The sequence below is a fragment of the Suillus subaureus genome (assembly GCF_016647635.1).
Source record: "Suillus subaureus strain MN1 chromosome Unknown BJ212scaffold_41, whole genome shotgun sequence".
Taxonomy (NCBI): domain Eukaryota; kingdom Fungi; phylum Basidiomycota; class Agaricomycetes; order Boletales; family Suillaceae; genus Suillus; species Suillus subaureus.
Window position 1 is genome coordinate 269,903 of NW_024538597.1, and position 20,146 is coordinate 290,048.

Here is a 20,146-nt window from a genome sequence, read left to right on the forward strand (position 1 = left end):
TGTTCCCCGATTTGAGCAGCGCCGTGTCTCAGGCAGAATATGGACTAGGATGGAGATTACGTTGTCATTCCGGTCCGATCAAGACTCTCGGATATCTACGTAGTGTCAGTAATGCAGGGATAATGGTCTGGTGTCAGTTTCACGAGGATGAATTATGAGGGCAAACAGGTGCGTAGCACTGGTAAGCGCTCAAGATGAGGAATCGATCATTTTTCTAACAGCCTACCAAAAACGGATGGGAATAATTTTTATACGCCACTGTGTCTGATGATTCACTCGGTGACACTGACAGCATCCACGATGAACTACAATGTTGTCACCAACCTCCAGCCCCGCCGGTAATCCGTAATGTTAGTCCTGGCTCTCGGGCTATGCAAAGAGCCGACAAGTAGGGTCCTAGTCCCTGAAACAGTGGTGACATAATGTGTGTGTACTAGTGGCAACTCTTTTTGAACTTTCTTAACAACGCAATCGTAAAGGCTTGTCGTCCTCTTTGGACGCAGCCACGCGTAGAGCAGAGTTCTATCTCTCTGTTCTATCTACCACATGGGCGCCGATGAACTACGCACTGCAATGCACACACCCGCTACTTATTACTGCTAGTTTTCCGCCCTCCGTGGACGTTCGAAACAGTCCATAGTGATGCTAACAACCACCAGCACACAAAGTACTGCTTATGACCCGACAGCCTAACTACACTGGTGCTTACAAACCTGCCCGGCTAAATTCCATCATCCAGCTATGCACTTAGTGGTTCCCAGGACATGCCCAGATTCTCGATTTCACAGATTGGCTCTTTCATGGGTGTGATTCTATTCATACGTGAACCATGTCCGCCATGTCGTTCTTTTTGCTTTCTAAATCCCATTTGCGAAAGCCTTTCTGAATTCCGAATCTTATGCGACCAACTTAATCAAAGAACGAGCGAATGCAGTTGATGTTCGGGTTGGTGGAAATACGCAGGAGTATTGATTTCTGAAGAATATGTAAGTAAAGGAAGAAAAAAACTTCACACAAGAACTGCCCTGCAGCCGCCCATCTCAAACGAATCGCCAAAGTGATACAAAAGTAACGTGCGTCAAAATATTACCGCATTCGCCAATTTTCGCTGGCAGGTATGTGTCGGTAGGTGTCACGTCTTTGTCACTAGATAACATAGATAACACTTCCCTGCAGGAGTATGGGTCCCTTTCCACTTTCTTTCGGGGGATAACCTCTTTGGATGACAAGCTCCCACTGAATTCGCAACGGTCTGACTCCCCATCTGCCTTTTGTGCAGTGGTTCCCTATCACCGTCGATCACAGCTCTCTCATCATAATGGAGCCACCGGAATGCAGACTTGATTACTGATTGCGCTCGGCGTGGAACATGCTGAAATCAGTTGCGAATCTCAACATGTTCATGTAGCACGCGTCGGCACACGCACACTGCAGTGACCGCACAGTCCGAAAGACCAGTTTTCCACCTACCCTACAAGGTGCTGCGACTAAATCAGGGGACTTGTCTTGCGATATGTCAATTCGACATATACTCGCGCAGTAGTGGGGAAAGCCTTCCCTATTGTTGTGGATTGTCAGTGCATCTTCTGGTTGGGCATTGGCGATGGCTATGGTGCGGAGAGTCTTTCATTCCAGGCTTCAGCACTATCCTGGCACAGTGCACACAGGCCTGACTTGCTGAAACCATATACACAAGTTTGAGGGGGACGACATACGCATCACCCAAGGCCGAGTAATATACAGTGTCGTTTTGGGTGCCCCTATCACGCCGGCACACGGGAGCCTTCAGTCTCGCATGCAATTAGTTATAGTGCTGTGCAGACATGAAATTGTGAGCTTGGTTGAGATGGACCATGGAGTAATGAATGTTGAATATTCGAATCGTGACAAGGATATCCATTTCTTTTTCAAAACGAGTCTTCTTTTGAACCTTGGCCTCACTTTGGCTTCCGAGTCCGCTATGTTTACTGGGGCTACTGTAACTGTTGTCTAAAGGTTCATTTGCTTACAGGTTATGGCTGATCTGTTGAAGCTATGTACGGTAAATATCGCCGATCATGACTCGGAATCCGCGTATGTATGTCGAACGTTCGATTTTCGTTGTCAGTCTATTACTGGTAGTGAGGCACGAGTGAAGGACTGGACTTGAATCTTTGTGTAAGCGGTAGAAGCGTCTTCTCTTCGTACCGCGAGTACTACTTTTCTCTCAACAATCGCCGTCGAAATATCTCCCTTGCTCCTCTGCTTGTCTCCACCCACCGTCCCCTTTCGTGCGACATTGCTCACTAACCAGCGGCCCTGCATCAGGAACATCGCACCTCGTATCTCCAACAGTCCGAACTGCGTCCACATCCTGTTAGAGACCTGCGAAGGCTTTCCCTCCTACTTCAAGCTCACCTCATCTCTTTCGGACGTGGTTAGACAGCGCTTTGCGCTTTCGCCCAAATAGCTTAGTCAGTAGTCTATTGCAAATTCTCGCCAAACTTCTAGAGCGCCACACAAAGAGTGGTATACATCATGTATCATGATTCAAGCTGCCTTCCCGATCTTCCTGCTCTCTCACTATCAGTAGCCTAGTACTGTGTCGCCGCTTCGCCAAATTCTGAATCTTCTGAAGACACGATTAATGGGGTTAGAAACGCTCAGCCACATGTACAACATCCTGATATATTGGTTCGGCGTGGTCGTGTGACGTTGCACTGATAACTCTATTAGATCCCAATGGCGATATTCTTCGTGGCTCATTTCGACAATATAGTCAGGCTCAGGAGAAGAATGGAGCCTCGACTGGTCACTTGTGCAAATGAAGAAATAATTCGCCAGTAATTCGCCAATAATCAGAGTTTGGTCTTCAAATCGGGTGAGTGCAACACATTGGATTGCAAGATTTAACTTTTATTTACTGACACGCCGTTAATGTGTTTAACGACCATCTAATACATTGTGGCCTTGTGTCTTTTTCACGATGGCGAACATGCTACTGGTGAGTCCACTGTCATTTCGTACCCTTGTGAGATATATCTACAATGGTCAAACAGCGGGTCAATCATGGCGAAATTGTTTATCGCACTCCGTAGAATGAGATCCCATTTCTGCACTCAGATCCAAGACCCAACATTGCATTTTTGGAGCACGGGTACGGGTAACACCGCTCAGTTTCAAATGTCGGGTGCTGGTGCGGCTGACTATACCTGCTTTAGATTACTGAGAACGAAGCTCTCTATAACTGAGTATTTCTATATGTTTGCAGATCCCCAATAGGCCCCCTACCATTCCCCCGACCATTATTCATTCACTCTCAGACGCACGTTCGGTTGACTGTGGCATCATAAACTCAAAAGGCTCATGCACTTCCGTCATTTTTAAGTGGTGTGGGAACAGGATCGTCTTCTGTTGCATCTGTTATGACATCGTCATACCTCTGTTGAAAAGAATATACAACTTTTCAATGGGCGTCCCACGGCGGAGGCATCCGCGACATGCATGAACAGCTCCCCGTCCCAAAGCCCAGGTGCCACGTTGCATTTCTGTTAGCACTCGGTGCATAAATTTCTGCCTCGCTCATTGGTCTGCTGCCACTTTCTCCCATTGTGTTGCCATGATGCACTTCAAAGATGAAGTCGATGTAGACGCTGTTGCCCGTGCTGGGCTGGAGAAGCTAGGCTACAAGCAAGAGATGACGCGGGTTTGTCTTGTTCTTTTTCCTGTTCGATCGGTGTGTAATATTCGTGGTCATCGCTAGTCTCGAGGACTAGTACAAATATTATTCAGTGAGTAGAACGTTCCTTTCACTATGTCGTGGGAATTGAATGCTTCCCAACAAGTGACGCTAGGTCAGTCCGTCGGCTTGGGTGAAGCTATCCACTGAGCTGTTGACCCGATGATTTGATTAGCAATCATGGCAGTCCGTATGTCTGAGCAGCTGTTTTGCTCAACACCACGACTTACTTTCCGGTAGCATTTGGTCTTACATCACCTATCGCGACATCGCTCGTTGGAGGTGGTCCAGTGGTAATAATATGGGGGTAAATTTACCCTTTCCACCTTATCTAGAAAGCGATTTGACGTGCTGTAGTTGGATCTTGGTGTCAGTCCTGACCCAAACGCTCGCTTTTTCACTGGCGGAGATATGCTCCAAATATCCCACATCAGCAGGGGCATACTACTGGTGTTATCGACTTGCGTCCCCCCGCACGCGACTTCTTGCCTCCTGGATCAATGGCTGGTTGACGGTCGTTGGTGGTTGGATGGGTGATTTGAGTGTAAAATTTGGTATTCTTTCCTATGCATATCACCTCCGATCATCAGCGATGCATTTTCCCAGGAGCTGCTCAACTTGTTGTCGCCGGAGCCGGAATATATTTTCCTGATTGGAACGCTACAGCATCGCAAACATGCAAGGACCCTTCCGTGTAGCAATATTTGCATTTGCTGACCACTTAAGTGTCTCAATGTAGACATGATTTTCCTCGGCGTGACTACTGTTGCTGGCATATTCTGCGTATTCTTTAACAGGCTCCTACCAACCGTTGATGTAAGTCCTCACCTATTTTTGTTTCCGAGATACCCATAGGCGGCCAGATTATATGTGCTTGCTGGACTGGCTTAGGCACCATTGGTATGTCTTGCTGCAACTGCTCTTCGTCTGTTATCCCCTTGAAATTGGTTGTTTGAAGTTATCTCGATATGCTTGTTAGCCAAGGCCGCAGCAGGACGTCGCTCCGTCTCTTTCGCGCTCGGGAACTTCGATCCGACATTTTCAGGATGGACGCCTGGGTGGTCTTTCTTCATCGGTCTATTGCCGGTATGATCGCTATTACTTATCGCAACTCGTACTCAATATTACCATAATGTATCAACACAGCCTGGTAAGATATTAGCATATATTTATTACAGTGGGATTGGGCGCTGAATCATGTCCTAGCATATACATTCTCTGCTATAGGAATGAGTACGTCTCCAACAGTAGTCTTGGCTATGTTCACTCGGCTAACATTCAAAAACCAGTCACAAACATGGCCGAAGAGGTTCATAATCCTTCTGAAACACTTCCGAAGGCCATCGTCTCATCTGTACCCATTGGTACATTAACTGGTGTGGTATACCTTCTGCCAATCCTTTTCACACTTCCAGATGTCGTGACAATGCTTCAAGGTCGGTTTCACCCTGAGATAACTCGTGCTTCTCATGTATATGAGCCAACCAGTTTCTTCCGGTCAACCGATTGGTCTGATGTTTACTTTGATCATGGGCTCCAGGGCTGGTGGTTTTGGGCTAGTGAGTTTGCCGTGGCCTTTTGTCCGGGCTGTATCTCTGATTTGGCGGAGTATTCAGTGGTTCATTAGTACGTCACAACTAGTCTCCGCCAATTAGCCTAGCTTTCTCATACTACCTTTTCAAGTATTTGGTATCAGTATGTTTTGTTCAATCTCCACATCTTGTGCCAGTTCTCGTGCAACATGGGCGTTCGCACGTGACAGAGCCATTCCATTTCATCGATACTTTGCCAAGATTGGCCCTTACCCCGAAGATGTCCCGGTGAATGCGTATGCACTCTCCACCGTAATTCAAGTTCTCCTTGGACTCGTCTACCTCGGTTCCTCAGCTGCATTCAACGCTTTTGCAGGAGTCGCCGTCATGTGTCTTGGAGCGTCCTACGCCATGCCCGTTGCCATCTCGCTCATGAACGCCCGGCGAGACATGCATGATGCCCCATTCAACCTTGGCAAGTTCGGCACTATCATCAATGCAGTCGCAGTGCTGTGGATCATGTTCGTTACTGTGCTATTCTCGATGCCTGCTATCATCCCAGTAACGATGTGGTCGATGAGTGAGTAGCTTTTTCTCATGTGAGTGAGCTGAGGCACTGAATATGTGCGGGTAGATTATGCTTCTGTAGTGTTTGTGGGGTTCGGGATGATCAGTGCAGTGTGGTATTTGATCAGTGGGTTGTTTCCTTGCCATTCGGGAACTTCATGTGGTTAATGACATTGGTTCAGACGGCCAGTTTTACTACAGAGGACCTCCAACCCAGGAAGAACCAACAAGCTCCCCCGGATCCTCGGACTCTACTTCGTATTGAGAGAATTCTGGGCGACAATCACGGTGGAGATGCTACTATCATTAAGCGATGGGGGTCGAGATCGAGGTGTCAGCGCATGGTAGCTCTTGCCTTTCGGTCTCCCATGCATGTGATTGTGATTATTATAGCAGTAAAGCCGTTGTGTATAGTCTGTAGACATGATGTTGTAGGCTTCGTTAGACTAGCTAGACGTCACAGGTTGGTGAAGAACCCCCGTAAAGCACAAGTTTGAGAGCATGACAGGGGTAATTTTCCTTTTTGATATGGCTTATCTTCAGTGAGTATCCGACTTCCAACGTTAGTGGAGAGGAGGGCACTAGCCATACGAGGGTTCTTGTCGGCGTTGCCCAAATTCGCCCCAAACCTCTGCCGGCTACATCCATGTTCGGACCTAAATTTTGGCTACAGTCACTTGACAACAGCCCACGGGCCTTATTTGCAACTTGAAGGAGTCTCTCAGAGGTTGGTCTTTACTTTGATGATCGTCTGTCATTCAGTTCTCGCTGAGCCCCCTTTCCGTCATGTATACATGCCTTGGTGGGTCACTCCTGCATGGTATCTTGGGCTTTCCGTTATGGGATATTTTAGAAGTTTTGCGTCGACCTTTGTTGATATCTTTGTCCGTTGCCCAGGTCTTGCAATCGGAAGTGTATGTTCCACATCAGCATCAAGTCAACATAAAACAGGAGCGCACGCAAACTATGTGACACATTCGAACGGTATGACCTGGTCTGACACTTTCGATTCTTCCAGCCTCGCCAATGCCTCATCGATGGATGCTCCTTCGGTCGTTGGCTCTTCCAGTGTGATCGAGGATGACTTTATCCTTAGGTTGCGCGCATCATTCTTCTAGCCTCTGGCCCCACTAACATGTCATCATTTTTCGTTTAGTGGTAAATCCCGACAGTTTTGGACAGTCTATCGAGAATCTCTAACACCTTTCTTATCTCGTGCAGTGACGCACTTGTGCCCTGGAATTCACGCCTGACGGTGAACCTGTTGTCTGTAAGCCCCTCTCCATGCTTTTCGTGTATTGGACTTATTCAACTGCATTTGCTTGTGAAATGCCGATTGAGGTCGACCTCCATCCATCGGCCCGGTATTGCGATGATCACCGTACTATTCTGTCTGATAAACTTGTGTATCATACGTACGTGTTATTCAACTAACACCTGATGCCACTTCGTTCCCTGGACGGATTCAAATGGCCAACTTTTGGCTTTCGACAGTGGGTGAAAAATCGCAGGGTGCTTGACAGTGTACAATTGGAGCGGTTCCCAATCATATGTGAGGATCCTGTTCCGAAAAGTGGTGTTGGGGACTAGGCGTACGTAGCGTTACGATGCTAGCTCCTAAGTAACCTCATGCCCAAGTTGGCACTATGTAAATTTCTCATAACCACGACGGTGTACTTAGTCGTGCTGTATGTAAGTCAGCGTTATATCACGTTGTACCGTAACTGTTTTATAGAAACTCTTGTATTATAAAGCCATAACTTGAACTTCACTGCTCCTGCTCGCTTACGGTATCTATATCTCTGTCTACCAGTACTATCCCTTACGGTTTACTCGTCCATTTCGTGAGCCACGCCTTTTCGCAGGGATTTTCGTGACTTACCGTTGCATCGCTTGATCAACCATCACGTTTCCACAGTGACTCATGAAATGATGGGCACTCACGCGTACGAATAGACCGTAGGGTTAGTACCATTGTGGTCACGAGGTGCAGTGTTTTCACGCCGATATATTTTTATTGAAGGGATACAACTCGCTTATCAGCCGCTCATGTGTATGTAAGAGTTCCATGAGTACGATAGGCAATTATTATTCCCAAGGTGGCATTCTGTTCGCATCCGAAGCAATATATGCTTCGTCCTTGCATATCGGATGCTGCTATCTTTCATTGTACCACCACGATGAGCTTGAAAGATTCAGTCGATGTGGATGCTGTCGCCCGTGTCGGGCTGGAGAAGCTGGGCTACAAGCAGGAGATGACACGGGTTTGTGCTTGTTCTTGTTCCTTTGATTCGTATCTCATGCCTATTGGTCGTTGCTAGTCTAGGGGACTGGTACATATATTGTTCAGTGAGTAGGGTGCTCTTCTCGCTGTGTTGCAGAAATTAAAATGCATTCCAAAAGTGACGCTAGGTCAGTCTGTCAGTTCAAACGAAGACACCCGCTGAGCTGTTGGTTCAACGGTTGAATTAGCAATCATGGCAGTCCGTACGTTTAAGCAGCGATCTCTATCAACACTACGACTTACCCTCCCCGTAGCATATGGTCTTGCAGCTCCCATCGCGACATCGCTCATTGGAGGTGGCCCAGCAGTAATGATATGGGGGTAAATCCACCCTTTCCAGCTCAAACACGATTTGACATGGTGCAGATGGATCCTGGTATCAATCTTGACCCAAACGCTCGCTCTTTCACTGGCGGAGATATGCTCCAAATATCCCACATCAGCAGGGGCATACTACTGGTGTTATCGACTTGCATCTCCACACACCCGGGTTCTCGCTTCTTGGGTCAATGGCTGGTTGACAGTCGTTGGTGTTTGGACTATTGCTCTGAGTGTCACATTTGGTATTCCTTCCTGCGCACATCGCTTCCGAGTATGACTAACAGTCTATCAGGAACTGCTCAACTTGTTGTGGCTGGTGCCGGAATATACCACCCTGAATGGATTGCAACGGCGTGGCAAACATGCAAGGCTTCATGTATGATCTATAGGTCAATGTGGCTTTCTGACTAGTCTGTGACTCATTCCAGATGTGATTTTCCTCGGCGTGACTGCTGTTGCCTTCTTGTTCTGCCTATTCTTCAACAAGCACCTGCCGACCATCGATGTAAGCTCTCGTTTATGGATTTTCTCTGGGATCAATACGTTTCCAGATCATTTGTGCTTGCTGGACCGGCTTAGGCATCATCGGTACGTTTTGCATGTAACTCGTCCCTGTACGCTGAGTTGAGTTATTTGAAGTAATCATGATATGTTTGTCCACCAAGGCCGCGGCAGGGCGCCATTCTATCACGTTTGCGCTTGGACATTTTGATCCATCTTATTCAGGATGGACGCCTGGGTGGTCTTTCTTCATTGGTCTATTGCCGGTATGATCACCGTCAGATTCTGAATTCCTTACTCGATACTAACAATGCATTCAACAGCCTGGTGAGAGGTTATTATTCATCGAGTTGTAGGACTCGGAGCTGAACAACGTCCTAGCATATACATACGCCGCTATAGGAATGAGTACGTCCATGCCTTTGTATCATGTTCACTGGCTTACACCATGAAACCAGTTACCAACATGGCCGAAGAGGTTCATAACCCCTCTGAAATACTCCCAAAGGCTATCACCTGGTCTATACCCATTGGCACGTTATCCGGTGTGGTATTCCTTCTGCCAATCCTTTTCACGCTCCCAGATGTTGCCACATTGCTCCAAGGTTAGTTTCATGCTAGAGAAACTCGTGCTTCTCATGTATATATGTCAACCAGTTTCTTCCGGTCAACCCATTGGTGTTATGTTTACTTTGATCATGGGCTCCAGGGCTGGTGGTTTTGGGATGGTGAGTTTGTCGTGGCCTTACGTCCGGCGCCGCATCTCTGATTTGGCGGGGTATTCAGTGGTTCATTAGTACGTCACAACTGGTCTCTATCGAGTAGCCTCACCCTCTTAACGCACTTTTCGAAGTATTTGGTATCGGTATGTTTTGTGCGATTTCCATATCTTGCGCCGCTTCTCGCGCAACATGGGCTTTCGCACGCGACAAGGCTATCCCATTCCATCAGTCATTCTCAAAGATCAGTCCGTACTTCGACGATGTCCCCGTCAATGCACTCCTGCTTTCCACTGTCATCCAGATTCTCCTTGGACTCATCTACCTCGGCTCAACAGCTGCGTTCAACGCTTTCGTAGGCGTCGCCGTCATGTGTCTTGGAGCGTCCTACGCCATGCCCGTTGCCATCTCACTCATGAACGCCCGGCGAGACATGCATGATGCCCCATTCAACCTTGGCAGGTTCGGTACCGTGATCAATGCAGTTGCAGTGCTGTGGATCATGTTCGCCATGATACTATTCTCGATGCCTGCTGTCATCCCAGTCACGAAGGTTTCCATGAGTGAGTGTCCTTGTCTTGCGTGGGTGGGCTGAGGCGCTAAATAGAGTCGGCTAGACTATGCTTCGGTAGTGTTTGTGGGATTTGGAGTGATAAGCGCTGTGTGGTATTTGATTAGTAGGTTGTTTGTTTGCACTTTTGGGAACTTGCTTACTGTGGTTCAGACGGCCGGTTTTTCTATACAGGGCCTCCCATCCCGGAAGAGTCCACGGGCTCCACGGAGTCCAATCGGTCGACCTCCCCACTTCGAAGGTGATCCGAAAAGCCGAAAGTCTAAACCATGTCATGGTTTCCACGCTATTACAGTATCACTTCCAAACTATGTACAATATATCTTGGATGTCCTGCTCCAGCTTTGATTGCGATGAATCACATTCAGATTCTTTCCTAAGTAATGGTGACAAGTATTAGAGGGTATGAGATATCATGCAAAGAGTGTCAGCAGCAGGAAACATGGTATAACGATAGCAAGCAAGTGCAGTGAAGTGATATGGTTTAAGGGGAGTTCATCCAAGTAATCACGCCCCATTTCACTACGCGCGTAGTTTCGGGATCACTTTGACCATCTGGTCTATGTTGATGAACTGCACCCAAGCCTCTAAATCTTTCGCGTTATCATGCCAGATGAATTTGGACTCCTTCGTGCCCCTGAAGAACGCGCATGCGCACTGATACGATTCTTCGAGCATGACCCCGCCCATGCGTTGTACGCCTAGTTGGGCTTTGAACACACGGAACTCCCACCCCTGGAGTGGGTGGTCATCACCGCGCGCAGACTCGGAGGGAATGTTGAATTCGAGGCGTGACCAATCGAAGGCGGTACTCTGGCCAACGGCTTTGATATATGCCGCTTTGAGCGAGAGGAGGATAGAGAGGCGCCGGAGGACGACTTCGTCCCCGAGTTCAGGGCTGAGGAAGGTCATCTCTAGCGGGGTCAGCTGGTTCCGGTCGCTCGTTAGCCTTGTGATGCATTGTGCCTGTCTTTGAGCTTACTTTATGTGCAAAGGATTCAGCATAGGCCGCTACTGAGACACCTTTGGGCTCTACGGAAATCTGTTTAATACCCAAGCCGATGTTGATGACTTGGCGCTGCCGTCCCTGCGTCATCACCATGCCGCAGAGTGAATTGTCGTATGCAAGGTGATATCCAATCATGGACTGTAGAAATTTTTCTGGGGGCATGTCATCCGGTGACTGTTGTAGGGGAAATACAATGATCATCGATGAGTTATGCTACTGAGAGTTGATAACCACCGCTCACCTGCTCGATCCAATGCTTTCCATTCGAGGTGACGCAGTCTTTCCATTTTGCGCGCGATATTCGTCGGTGGCGCATCATGAGCAGGGGTAACATGTGGCAAATAAGCTGTCCTACTGAGTGTCAGAACAAACCAAGCAAGTAGTGGAATGGTACTCACGGAAGGAATCTATAGAAGTAGGCTGGTACGGCAGTCTGGCATGAGGGACGCAATCTTGTACAAGGTGAAAACATTTGTCGTATTCCTGCGGAGACAAGGTTAGACGCTGTATTATCTACAATAATATTCATCAAACCTCTGTCAATACATCACGATTCAGTGAGAGCATCCAGACGAGAAGTGGACAGTCCATAGCCATTTGTTTCACAGGGTCTGAGAGAGAATTCAAAGAGTCTATTGCTACGGGCGGTGGCGCCGTTACTGAATGAATGATTGCGTGTAGCGCACCTGAGTGATCTTGGGCTACAATTGGGCAGTAAATTTGCAGGATCCTGGTGCTAGCCACGAGCCAAGTCTTCAAATTTATCCAGGAAGCAAGGTGGAGGCCACGGAGGGTACACAGCAATTGCGCACGCTCTGGCACGGTAGGTTCATTATAAGGTGATCGCTAGCCTAACAAGCAAACCGCACAATTTGGGTCGCCACGTGCCGGGCCACCAGAATTCTGTTTCTTTTTCATCTTTTTTTTTGAATGAAGTTTCGTTTCATGTGAACAACTCGAAGGCACTGGAAAAAAACTCATCTCGGCCGTGCTGATCAGTACGTGTTTGACATCTGTCGTTGACAATATCTACTCGGATATGAAGAATCAAGAATGATACTCTTTGGCTTATCTTTCGAGTTTGCAGTTGACCGCGTGCTGCATTCTGGATTGTGCTGTCCCTATCCGTCAGATCTGGCTCCAAGGGGGCTGTCCTATGGAGGGACACATCCTCCCATGATTTCCACTCGCTATTTGAACCCTAGCGCTACCCATTACGGGAGGTTACAGGGTATCACTAGCTCTAATAGCTAGTCCCTCGCCCAAACAGAAGATAGCCATAGAATCATGGGTCCTAATTCTCATGCAAAGCATACAAATGGATTTTACTCCACTATCTGCTCAGCTAGAAAGTTCGGAAGCTGCATGCACGCATACATGACGAAAACACTTAAAAGGGTAAGATGGCCCTGAGGGGACTCCAACTACATATTAGTACACTATCCCCAAGTTCCAAGTAACCACGTTGCGTTAGAAGCAAATACAAAGATTGCCCATGCGGCTTGCTCATTCATTTGAACATCCCCGCCGCCGCCCAATAGTCCATCCACTGTACTGCATCTGCCGATGACAGCGGCTTCAGCTCCTCGACCGTCGGACTGACTTGCTGAGCCACATCCGTGGCGAATGGAGTAGAGTCACCCGCTTCTGAAGGCATCTCGCCAGACGCCCTGATCGTGATATCTGATCGTATCATGAAACGCATGAAGTCCAGAAGCTTGATAGCAGGCTGCAATCGAAGTCAGGTGGGAAAACATTCTGCTAGCCATTGAAACACACGTACCATGCGCTTAATATTTTCCTTCCTCGCGTCCTTGGCACTCGATTCAAGATTTTCAAGCGGCACCAATAATGGAATGAGAGGCAACGGGACACTTGTGATAGGCTTATGCTCTGCTATGGCGTGTGCAACAGGCCGCATAATTGCCCCCCACGCTATCGGCCTCGGGTGTACGAGATTAACCACAATGGGAGGCTCTTCTTCCGCGAAAGCCACATCAAGAATAGCATTTGGTACAGCGTGGGGAGGGATCCAGGTTAGAAGTTGGACCGTGTGTCAATGATGGCTACCTCTTGGGTACCTTCGAGAAAGACACACTTATCCATCGGGCTTCCGGAAGTCCACCTAGACTGATACTCGACTTGACAATGATCGGCAGCCATTCTGTCGTCGACCAAGCTCCTCGTGGGAGCCCTTCCGGTATTTGATCAATTCTTTGCTGGCAACTTGCTGACCTTGTTTAGCAGCGTTTGTCAGATCTGTACACTCCTAGAAGCAGCATACGACTTACCCTTTCACAAACATATTTGCTCGTGGCGTAGCCAGGGCCTTCTGCTACTATACGTGCGTCGTACTCCACTTCTTCCGAGAAAGGCCCATTTGCTCCACACCGGCCTTGAGCAGTTAACGTAGAAGCGGTGAACACGAAACCCGGTTTTGGATGGCGCGGAGAAGATAGTGCGAGGTCTAAAAATTCCGCGTTTCCCTCATTCGAGGTTGTAATAATGACAGTGCCAGTCACAGACGCGCGGATCTACGTTATGTTTAAATGGACTTAAGTTGATTATTTTAGTCAGACTAGCAAACCTTCTGATACAATTGCTCATCCAGACTCGGGTCATCGTGAAAGGTATCAGTTTCTGCATGCACCGGTTTCTCCGACTGCAGAAAGATGATATCCAGGCCGCGTCCTTCGAAACCAGTTTTCTGCCGTTGTTCGTTAGATGCCGCTTCCCTTGATGGACGATTAAAAACATACCACAGACACGTTCCCGCGCTGGAGCAGAGATGAAAGCGAGTATGAACCAAGACCACTCGTGGACCCGGTCAAGATGATCGCATGATCGTCTTGCCTGCGTCGGTCAATCAGAGCAACGGAGTTATCTCTGGCAGAGCTACAAAATCCGACTGAATACTTCTCGACCATGTTCTCGACGCCAGTTTTGGCATCAATGTTGCTTGGACCGTTTCGTGACAATATGACACTGTTCGCGAGCTGGCCAATCAAAGGATTTGAAAAGACTTTCTGTTCGATCTGCGATGCTGATGCCTAGACTCGCGATCTAGCGACGACCTGGGGGAGTCAAGGATGCGGTTTCCAATGAATGTCGCAGACAAGCTAGGCATATGGGGTCAGTAGAGCACAAGCCCTAATTCGCCCTCGACCCACCTGTCAAAGCCTTGAGCAAAAAAGTATCAACCACGTTGGTGGCGTTCACAGCAGCAGCGTAGGCCATGAGCATTGAGCCAGCTCTCAACGTCATCCGTAGTCCAGTTCGTAAGCAAAGGCACATTAATGCCTGCTCCGGTGCTGCCCTCCACCTTTTCGTATCTGTCGCCTATGAATATCATGTTCGCGCATTGGCGGATGTATGAAATGCTCATAGGGTACACCTTGACAGTTCTCTTTCCAGCTCGCAGCATGGGCTATACACTGCATGTCGCAAGAATCATCTCCTCGAGGATCCTGCTGGAAGCAGGAGCCTCCTGATTCGCTTCTTCTACATCTGGCTACCACTGGCATTGTCAGACTCGACAGTAACAAATGTATACGACCCGAGCTCACCAAACTTCATTCCTAAACTCTGGAAGCCGCTTTTCGTCATTATGCAATGCCCTACTCATGGCCCTATGAGGATTCCGACGTGGATGCGTCTTCGGTCGAACATGACAGTACCGTTCACGTAGGGATCGGCGGTAATGGTGCTCTCTATGGGAGCTGTTACTGACACATCATCGATCCTCCCTACGTTGCAAAGGACAACATCAGAAAGCTGGATGAATATGGATGATACAAGTTTCGGTCTTACGCCTTCCGCATACCCTCGACTGTTGGATGCTTGATAAATACATCTGAAGAAACATAACCTTTGACGTCCGAGAGATTATCTGCTGATACATGATGCGTCGGAACTGTCTGCGAGCAGGTGTTCAACAACTGAGGGGGAACATAAAGACTGAGACCTACCAAAACTTGGCATTCATATGTACCGTAGTGCTGAGAAAATCACCTGATCTTAGAGTTTGGTCCAAATCGCACCCAGTCCCATAATATTTGCTCCAGAAGAAGCAAGTAATGTCCCAAAATTCTGTAGCACCGTAAAGAAAAGACACCTTGACCCCTGTATCCACTATAACATTTTCTATCTTGGGCGCGAGAAGGACCGCTAGGGAAGACCTACTATTACAGACAACGTGAGCCATTCCTTATCTGAAGAAAACCTCAATAATGAACGTATGACATACAATCTATCCGAGAGTCTTCTAGATGTCAACAGCATTCTGCGACAACGACCGTTGCTCCAGGAAGCTAGGCACGACTGCTAAAGTATTCGATTTCGTCTTGACTAGAGTCCAAGATATTTTGCGAGTTGGGAATTGTGGGGGTCGCTGATGGATCTTGGAAGGATGTGGGTGGGTAAATAGACACGCTGCTGATGGAGGCGCCCGGCGTGAGCAGTTGGATATGTAAACCAAGGATATGAAACTATGGCAATGGTGCAGAACCAACATGGATGGAAGTAAGAAAGTTGATGTGTTCCAGAATGCATGCTAGAACCATCTTAGACATTTATGTTGCGCAGATTGTTTCAGTGACTCACGAAAGGACAAGTGAATCGCAGTCAAGTTAGAGATTGAAATGGGTTTTAGAAAGCCAGTGCTGCCTGAGGAACGCAGGCAGAATATTATATCGTTCTCAGATGACCGTGAAGCTAGGGGAGGATATGGAAGAAAAGGAGAACCCTGACGAGTATGTGGTACAGGTCATTTAGCGCCGACACCTCGTCAAGCTGCAGGCGGCTCGTTTGCGTACCCTGAGGCTCGAAATCCGCCTTGATCCTGTTCATTAGGAATCCGAGAAAGTGGAGAGTCATGATTAAACGAGGGCAGGTCGTTTTCTACACCATGTCTATTGCGAATAGCTGTGGTCAGAAGGTTGTTTAAAAAATAAATTCACGTACAAGCAATCTAGTGAAGATGACACCTATGAATACTGCCAGGCAAAGGAGGGTGTCTGAGTTCCCGACCAGAGCGACGATCTCCTTGCCTGCTCCTGCACGACCTGGTTTGATTTCCTGGGCGGCATGATGAGAAGCTTGATGGAATTCCAAGCATGAGATAGACACGTCATGGCTGTTAGATTTGTCCCAGATAAACAAAGTGACATCTGGGTTATGTTGCGTATTGTCCCAGCCATTCAGGGAGAGATGAAGGTACTTCGTATGGAGAATATGTGTGGCGTGAAGAAACCGTGATAGATAATATTTTATAGTCGCGAAGTTGGCTGTCGGGAAGACAGAAAAGGGTATGGAGGCCGGGTGTACACAGCACTAAATTATTTTGAGCGTACAACGATTTCATGAGAGCACAAGTCAGTTACAGTCTGAAAGTGTGAAGCCGTACTTTTGTAATATCACTGCAGTGGCTCAACACTTGCCAGACGACAGATTCCTTCAAAGTCTCGTCATAGCTTGTCAACCGAATTTACGAGATTATTGAACTTCTGCAGCCGCATCATAATGATGATGTCAGGTCCAGAGTCCTGAAAAGATTTAAAGCGAGTACATACGAGCACCCACCATCGACTGTATGATTATGACAGAGGTTGTAACTTGTCGCACAGCGAGTCGGTGAGTTGAGTGGCCATATCACATAAATGTTAAACTGTTGCGTCGTGAATGAGTAAGTATATCAATTACAGCTGTTTGCAAAAAGGTTGACAGCAGCGACATTTTGAGAAAAGAACAAAACAAATAAATAATAGATTAATAGCCACATACATATATCACAAATTGACCATCATGTATCGGAAAATCAGTCACGACTAGCCGCAATTAATCTTCACAAGCATCAACACCTTGCACTCGAAGACATTCTTGCTTGCGTCGGAGATTCGGAATGCACGTTCTGGCGGATCCTCAAGCTCTGGCGCGAAACGGGAGGCATACATTGCGTCGAGCGTTTGCAAGTATATGCGCGTGTTATTTGACCCTATGTATGTGGCTATTATTTATTTATTTTGTTCTTTCTCAAAAGGTCGCTACTGTCAACCTTTTTGCAAACAGCTGTAATTATGTAATGTTCAAGTCGTTCCGAAAACATCGTGGTATCGGGCTGCCATCACTGAGCGGGCCATGCTCCTATGGAAGGAACGACTGTCTTCCTTCTATATGGTCTTACTAGGAGAGACAAGGATGAAGTAATTTTTCGATTTCCTCCAGAGCTGATTTCTTTTCCGTCGTGACCCCTACTTAGGCCGCCGTGATTCACGTGAAGAGATACCACTTCCACGATATGGCCATTGGCCACCAGCCACAGGCCCAACCCAGGACCCATGTATGAAAAATATAGGCTTTGGCAAGCTGAAGAATGGATGTTTCCAAGTCCGCGAGCAATCACCACTATCATCGAGCTGAAACTTGAGGTAACTGAGTCGAGCGCACAGCCGAACGAGGAACTCACTGAACCAACCCTGGCTAGCACTTCCCAGACCATAGATTCTTTCGATCAAGATACCGTCGCATCAAATTTGTCGATCAGATTGATTTCTATACAGTCCAATGCTCGGTATCGATGTATGTTCTTCCCCTATCTCCCGGGTTAATGCTTTATTTCTATGCACTGTAGTATTCACGATCGGCAATTCCTTAGCTCGACCGTCAGTCCGTACTGCTGCCTACGCTTCCATCGAAAGGACGCGCATTGTCTTCTGTGCGGAAGCACCACTCGTAACTTTGAAGCAGGAGAGGAGAACCCCAGAAGGCGGAATACCATCTTTGTATAAAGACGCGATGGCGGTCCTCACGCGTTGTCCTCCATAATTAGCATACAGTTTATCCCTTTATTGTTGCGGGTCAAGACTGCACTCTTTCTGCTTTGCATCCAGGTGCAGTCCCAGTTTGCCGAAGCTGGCGGTATCGTGCTTTCCTATGATGACCCGTTGATTGATCACAATGATCGGTAGGATGATGACCCAGGGACGTGGTGGTACGATATGAGTTTGTCTTCCCAGCGTTTCTGGTCCAACTTATTGAGCGATCCGGAGGACCGGCTCTAGCTTCAAGATCAATGTGCAGGACTTCTCCAACTTGACATTGAACCTTGGCCCCTACATGTTCAATCCCGTTTTTCTGGTGTGTCAGTAAAGTACGGGCATTTTACAGGCTTCAACGCCACACAAGGAGTCAATGTTATCCCTTTCGGCGACCCCTTCTCTACATTGGACGCAGTAGTGAGGGTCAACTCGATTGGATGGCAAGACAACCACGTGAGCATTGAGAGCATCGAGCTCAATATGTGCGGTGAGCCTGTTATAATTGGAGCGGGTGTCTCGTCGGTTAACCACACCTCCTTAAACTATGTAGAGTGCCAGTCTTCTGCCGTATGAACAATCCCATATTGCTTTCCAGTGCATTGGAAACTCGCTGTCTGCTGTAAGTACTTGAGGTTTCACGCACGTCTTGGGTACGGAGGTTTACTGCAAAAAAGGGCCAATACCTTCTGTTGGGCGTCAACCAAGCCTGGTCATCTGAGTGCTTCAGAAGTAACATAACATTCAGGCTTAACCTGGAATCGCCCTCTCAGTCGGTCTACATTGCACCCATTTGGACTGATCAGTGCACCCTGATGTCTGGTCCCGTCGAGTATCAACTTCTACGGAAATATTCACGAAATTTCATCTCAATTCTTCCAAGTTTAGCTTTTCCCTTTGTCTCCTTTGAGCTGCTCTTACGACCTCGCGGTGATTCCAAAGACAGAAAATACTCAGTACTACTATGGTAAATCTGATCTTCTCGAATTAGTGTTACGCAAATCTCACGGAAGAGAACAGACCCCTTGCATAACTACACAACCCCCTGGAACTTCAAGCCAGACTACCCCGCTGTCACCTATGTCGTATGCATAATCGGGTGAGTTCCAATCTAGATCTCTGCTACCCCTTCCTTGCAACGTGGCCGCTAATAATGACGCTGACCTTGATGCGGCTCCGGTTAGTGCCAACGACAGCGGAAATAACATTACGGCGTCTGCGTTCTATCAGGTTCTTACCCTTACCTTGTGTTCTGCTTGTGTTCTCGTACTCACTGCCGTTGTCTCGTCCACAAGACCTACATAAACTTACTGGAAATATCCGCATTACTACCTACCCTGTGCAGCCCCTATTTTTCATTCTGCCGGTATAGATCTCATTCTCTTGACCCTGTATAATTATATTAACACCCTGGAATTACTTGGTGGGGCTGGCCTAACCCCGGAGGTCCTCCCTCGCTTTACTATGTAGGTATTCATCAGCGGGTCGTAAACCACCGGTGGGTGTTTGGTAGCGCGATTTTATATTTAAATCCTACACGATAGGCTAATCTTGTTGATTCATTAGGCAAGGACTTGCAGATAAGAACGTATACCTGGTGAACGCAACGAGATAGAGCGATCACAGCCATGTGTATCCGTCGTGGGCATTTCATTCCATTTCTCAGAGTGAAATGATATGAAGTAATTTGTGAACACTCAGCCATTATCCCCTACTGTTCAGGGTCACCAGAAAGTAGCAGAGTGCTTCGAGAGTTCGCTCGAAGCATGGGTAATGGTGACTGAGGGCCGCTGAACAGTGAGTGCTGTACTAAGATCCCAACTTGCCTAAATGGTACAATGCAACTTGAGTCTAATGAATCTGGGAAACTGGTGATGATTTGATCTCTCCAGGAGCGATATCGTCTATGATTTTGTTGGTAATTACACCTTACAATTATATGCGATAGGCCAGTTCTACCAGAGTCCACGCCTGAGATTCGCCGTGTGGGGCAACCTGGGACAAGACAACTATCGTTCCCGGCTATCTGTTCCGTGTTTGTAGTTTTACAGATTCACACACCGGGTACACAGCAGTGAATTCCCGAGCACCACTAGACTTGCGTATATAGCA

At 47.7% G+C, this 20,146-nt stretch overlaps 7 protein-coding genes across 7 annotated transcripts; 3 read left to right on the forward strand and 4 right to left on the reverse strand.

Annotated features, from left to right (window-relative positions):
* The first annotated feature begins 3,445 nt into the window (after positions 1-3,445).
* Positions 3,446-6,358, forward strand: BJ212DRAFT_729232 (amino acid transporter). The gene is made up of 17 exons (XM_041343934.1): positions 3,446-3,685; positions 3,743-3,770; positions 3,825-3,833; positions 3,894-3,908; positions 3,959-4,025; positions 4,076-4,272; positions 4,328-4,396; positions 4,458-4,534; positions 4,582-4,618; positions 4,677-4,804; positions 4,865-4,868; positions 4,925-4,951; positions 5,008-5,154; positions 5,207-5,344; positions 5,402-5,830; positions 5,885-5,944; positions 6,000-6,358. The coding sequence occupies exons 1-17, from the start codon at positions 3,599-3,601 to the stop codon at positions 6,080-6,082; spliced, it is 1,602 nt and encodes a 533-aa protein (XP_041188305.1). The 5' UTR covers positions 3,446-3,598; the 3' UTR covers positions 6,083-6,358.
* Positions 6,359-7,997: 1,639 nt separating this feature from the next.
* On the forward strand, positions 7,998-10,520 carry BJ212DRAFT_1535502 (amino acid transporter; the record flags this gene model as incomplete). Its single annotated transcript, XM_041341812.1, has 16 exons — positions 7,998-8,081; positions 8,139-8,166; positions 8,266-8,304; positions 8,356-8,422; positions 8,468-8,664; positions 8,715-8,798; positions 8,851-8,927; positions 8,974-9,010; positions 9,062-9,189; positions 9,289-9,331; positions 9,382-9,528; positions 9,581-9,651; positions 9,710-9,719; positions 9,777-10,205; positions 10,260-10,319; positions 10,367-10,520. 16 exons carry the CDS (start codon positions 7,998-8,000, stop codon positions 10,456-10,458), a joined length of 1,593 nt encoding a protein of 530 aa, XP_041188306.1. The 3' UTR covers positions 10,459-10,520.
* Positions 10,521-10,612: 92 nt separating this feature from the next.
* On the reverse strand, positions 10,613-12,020 carry BJ212DRAFT_729738 (uncharacterized protein). Its single transcript, XM_041343936.1, has 5 exons — positions 11,757-12,020; positions 11,621-11,705; positions 11,464-11,573; positions 11,196-11,396; positions 10,613-11,140 (listed from the first exon to the last, which is right to left on the reverse strand). Exons 1-5 carry the CDS (start codon positions 11,817-11,819, stop codon positions 10,736-10,738), a joined length of 864 nt encoding a protein of 287 aa, XP_041188307.1. The 5' UTR covers positions 11,820-12,020; the 3' UTR covers positions 10,613-10,735.
* A 712-nt stretch (positions 12,021-12,732) lies between these two features.
* Positions 12,733-14,149, reverse strand: BJ212DRAFT_1485426 (uncharacterized protein; the record flags this gene model as incomplete). Its single annotated transcript, XM_041340976.1, has 6 exons — positions 12,733-12,951; positions 13,006-13,202; positions 13,398-13,452; positions 13,514-13,756; positions 13,810-13,929; positions 13,982-14,149. The coding sequence occupies 6 exons, from the start codon at positions 14,147-14,149 to the stop codon at positions 12,733-12,735; spliced, it is 1,002 nt and encodes a 333-aa protein (XP_041188308.1).
* Positions 14,150-14,175: 26 nt separating this feature from the next.
* BJ212DRAFT_730613 (uncharacterized protein) lies at positions 14,176-15,854 on the reverse strand. Its single transcript, XM_041343938.1, has 8 exons — positions 15,825-15,854; positions 15,469-15,774; positions 15,234-15,400; positions 15,046-15,135; positions 14,900-14,968; positions 14,789-14,839; positions 14,617-14,739; positions 14,176-14,554 (listed from the first exon to the last, which is right to left on the reverse strand). Exons 2-8 carry the CDS (start codon positions 15,501-15,503, stop codon positions 14,373-14,375), a joined length of 717 nt encoding a protein of 238 aa, XP_041188309.1. The 5' UTR covers positions 15,504-15,774; positions 15,825-15,854; the 3' UTR covers positions 14,176-14,372.
* On the reverse strand, positions 15,830-17,021 carry BJ212DRAFT_730569 (uncharacterized protein). The gene is made up of 7 exons (XM_041343937.1): positions 17,004-17,021; positions 16,803-16,887; positions 16,627-16,674; positions 16,350-16,553; positions 16,185-16,298; positions 16,037-16,132; positions 15,830-15,966 (listed from the first exon to the last, which is right to left on the reverse strand). The coding sequence occupies exons 2-6, from the start codon at positions 16,803-16,805 to the stop codon at positions 16,100-16,102; spliced, it is 402 nt and encodes a 133-aa protein (XP_041188310.1). The 5' UTR covers positions 16,806-16,887; positions 17,004-17,021; the 3' UTR covers positions 15,830-15,966; positions 16,037-16,099.
* Positions 17,022-17,557: 536 nt separating this feature from the next.
* Positions 17,558-19,828, forward strand: BJ212DRAFT_1449215 (uncharacterized protein; the record flags this gene model as incomplete). The annotated part of the gene is made up of 10 exons (XM_041338661.1): positions 17,558-17,647; positions 18,083-18,183; positions 18,269-18,360; positions 18,387-18,519; positions 18,590-18,656; positions 18,712-18,755; positions 19,026-19,133; positions 19,219-19,283; positions 19,330-19,400; positions 19,736-19,828. The coding sequence occupies 10 exons, from the start codon at positions 17,558-17,560 to the stop codon at positions 19,826-19,828; spliced, it is 864 nt and encodes a 287-aa protein (XP_041188311.1).
* Between the last annotated feature and the right edge of the window lie 318 nt (positions 19,829-20,146).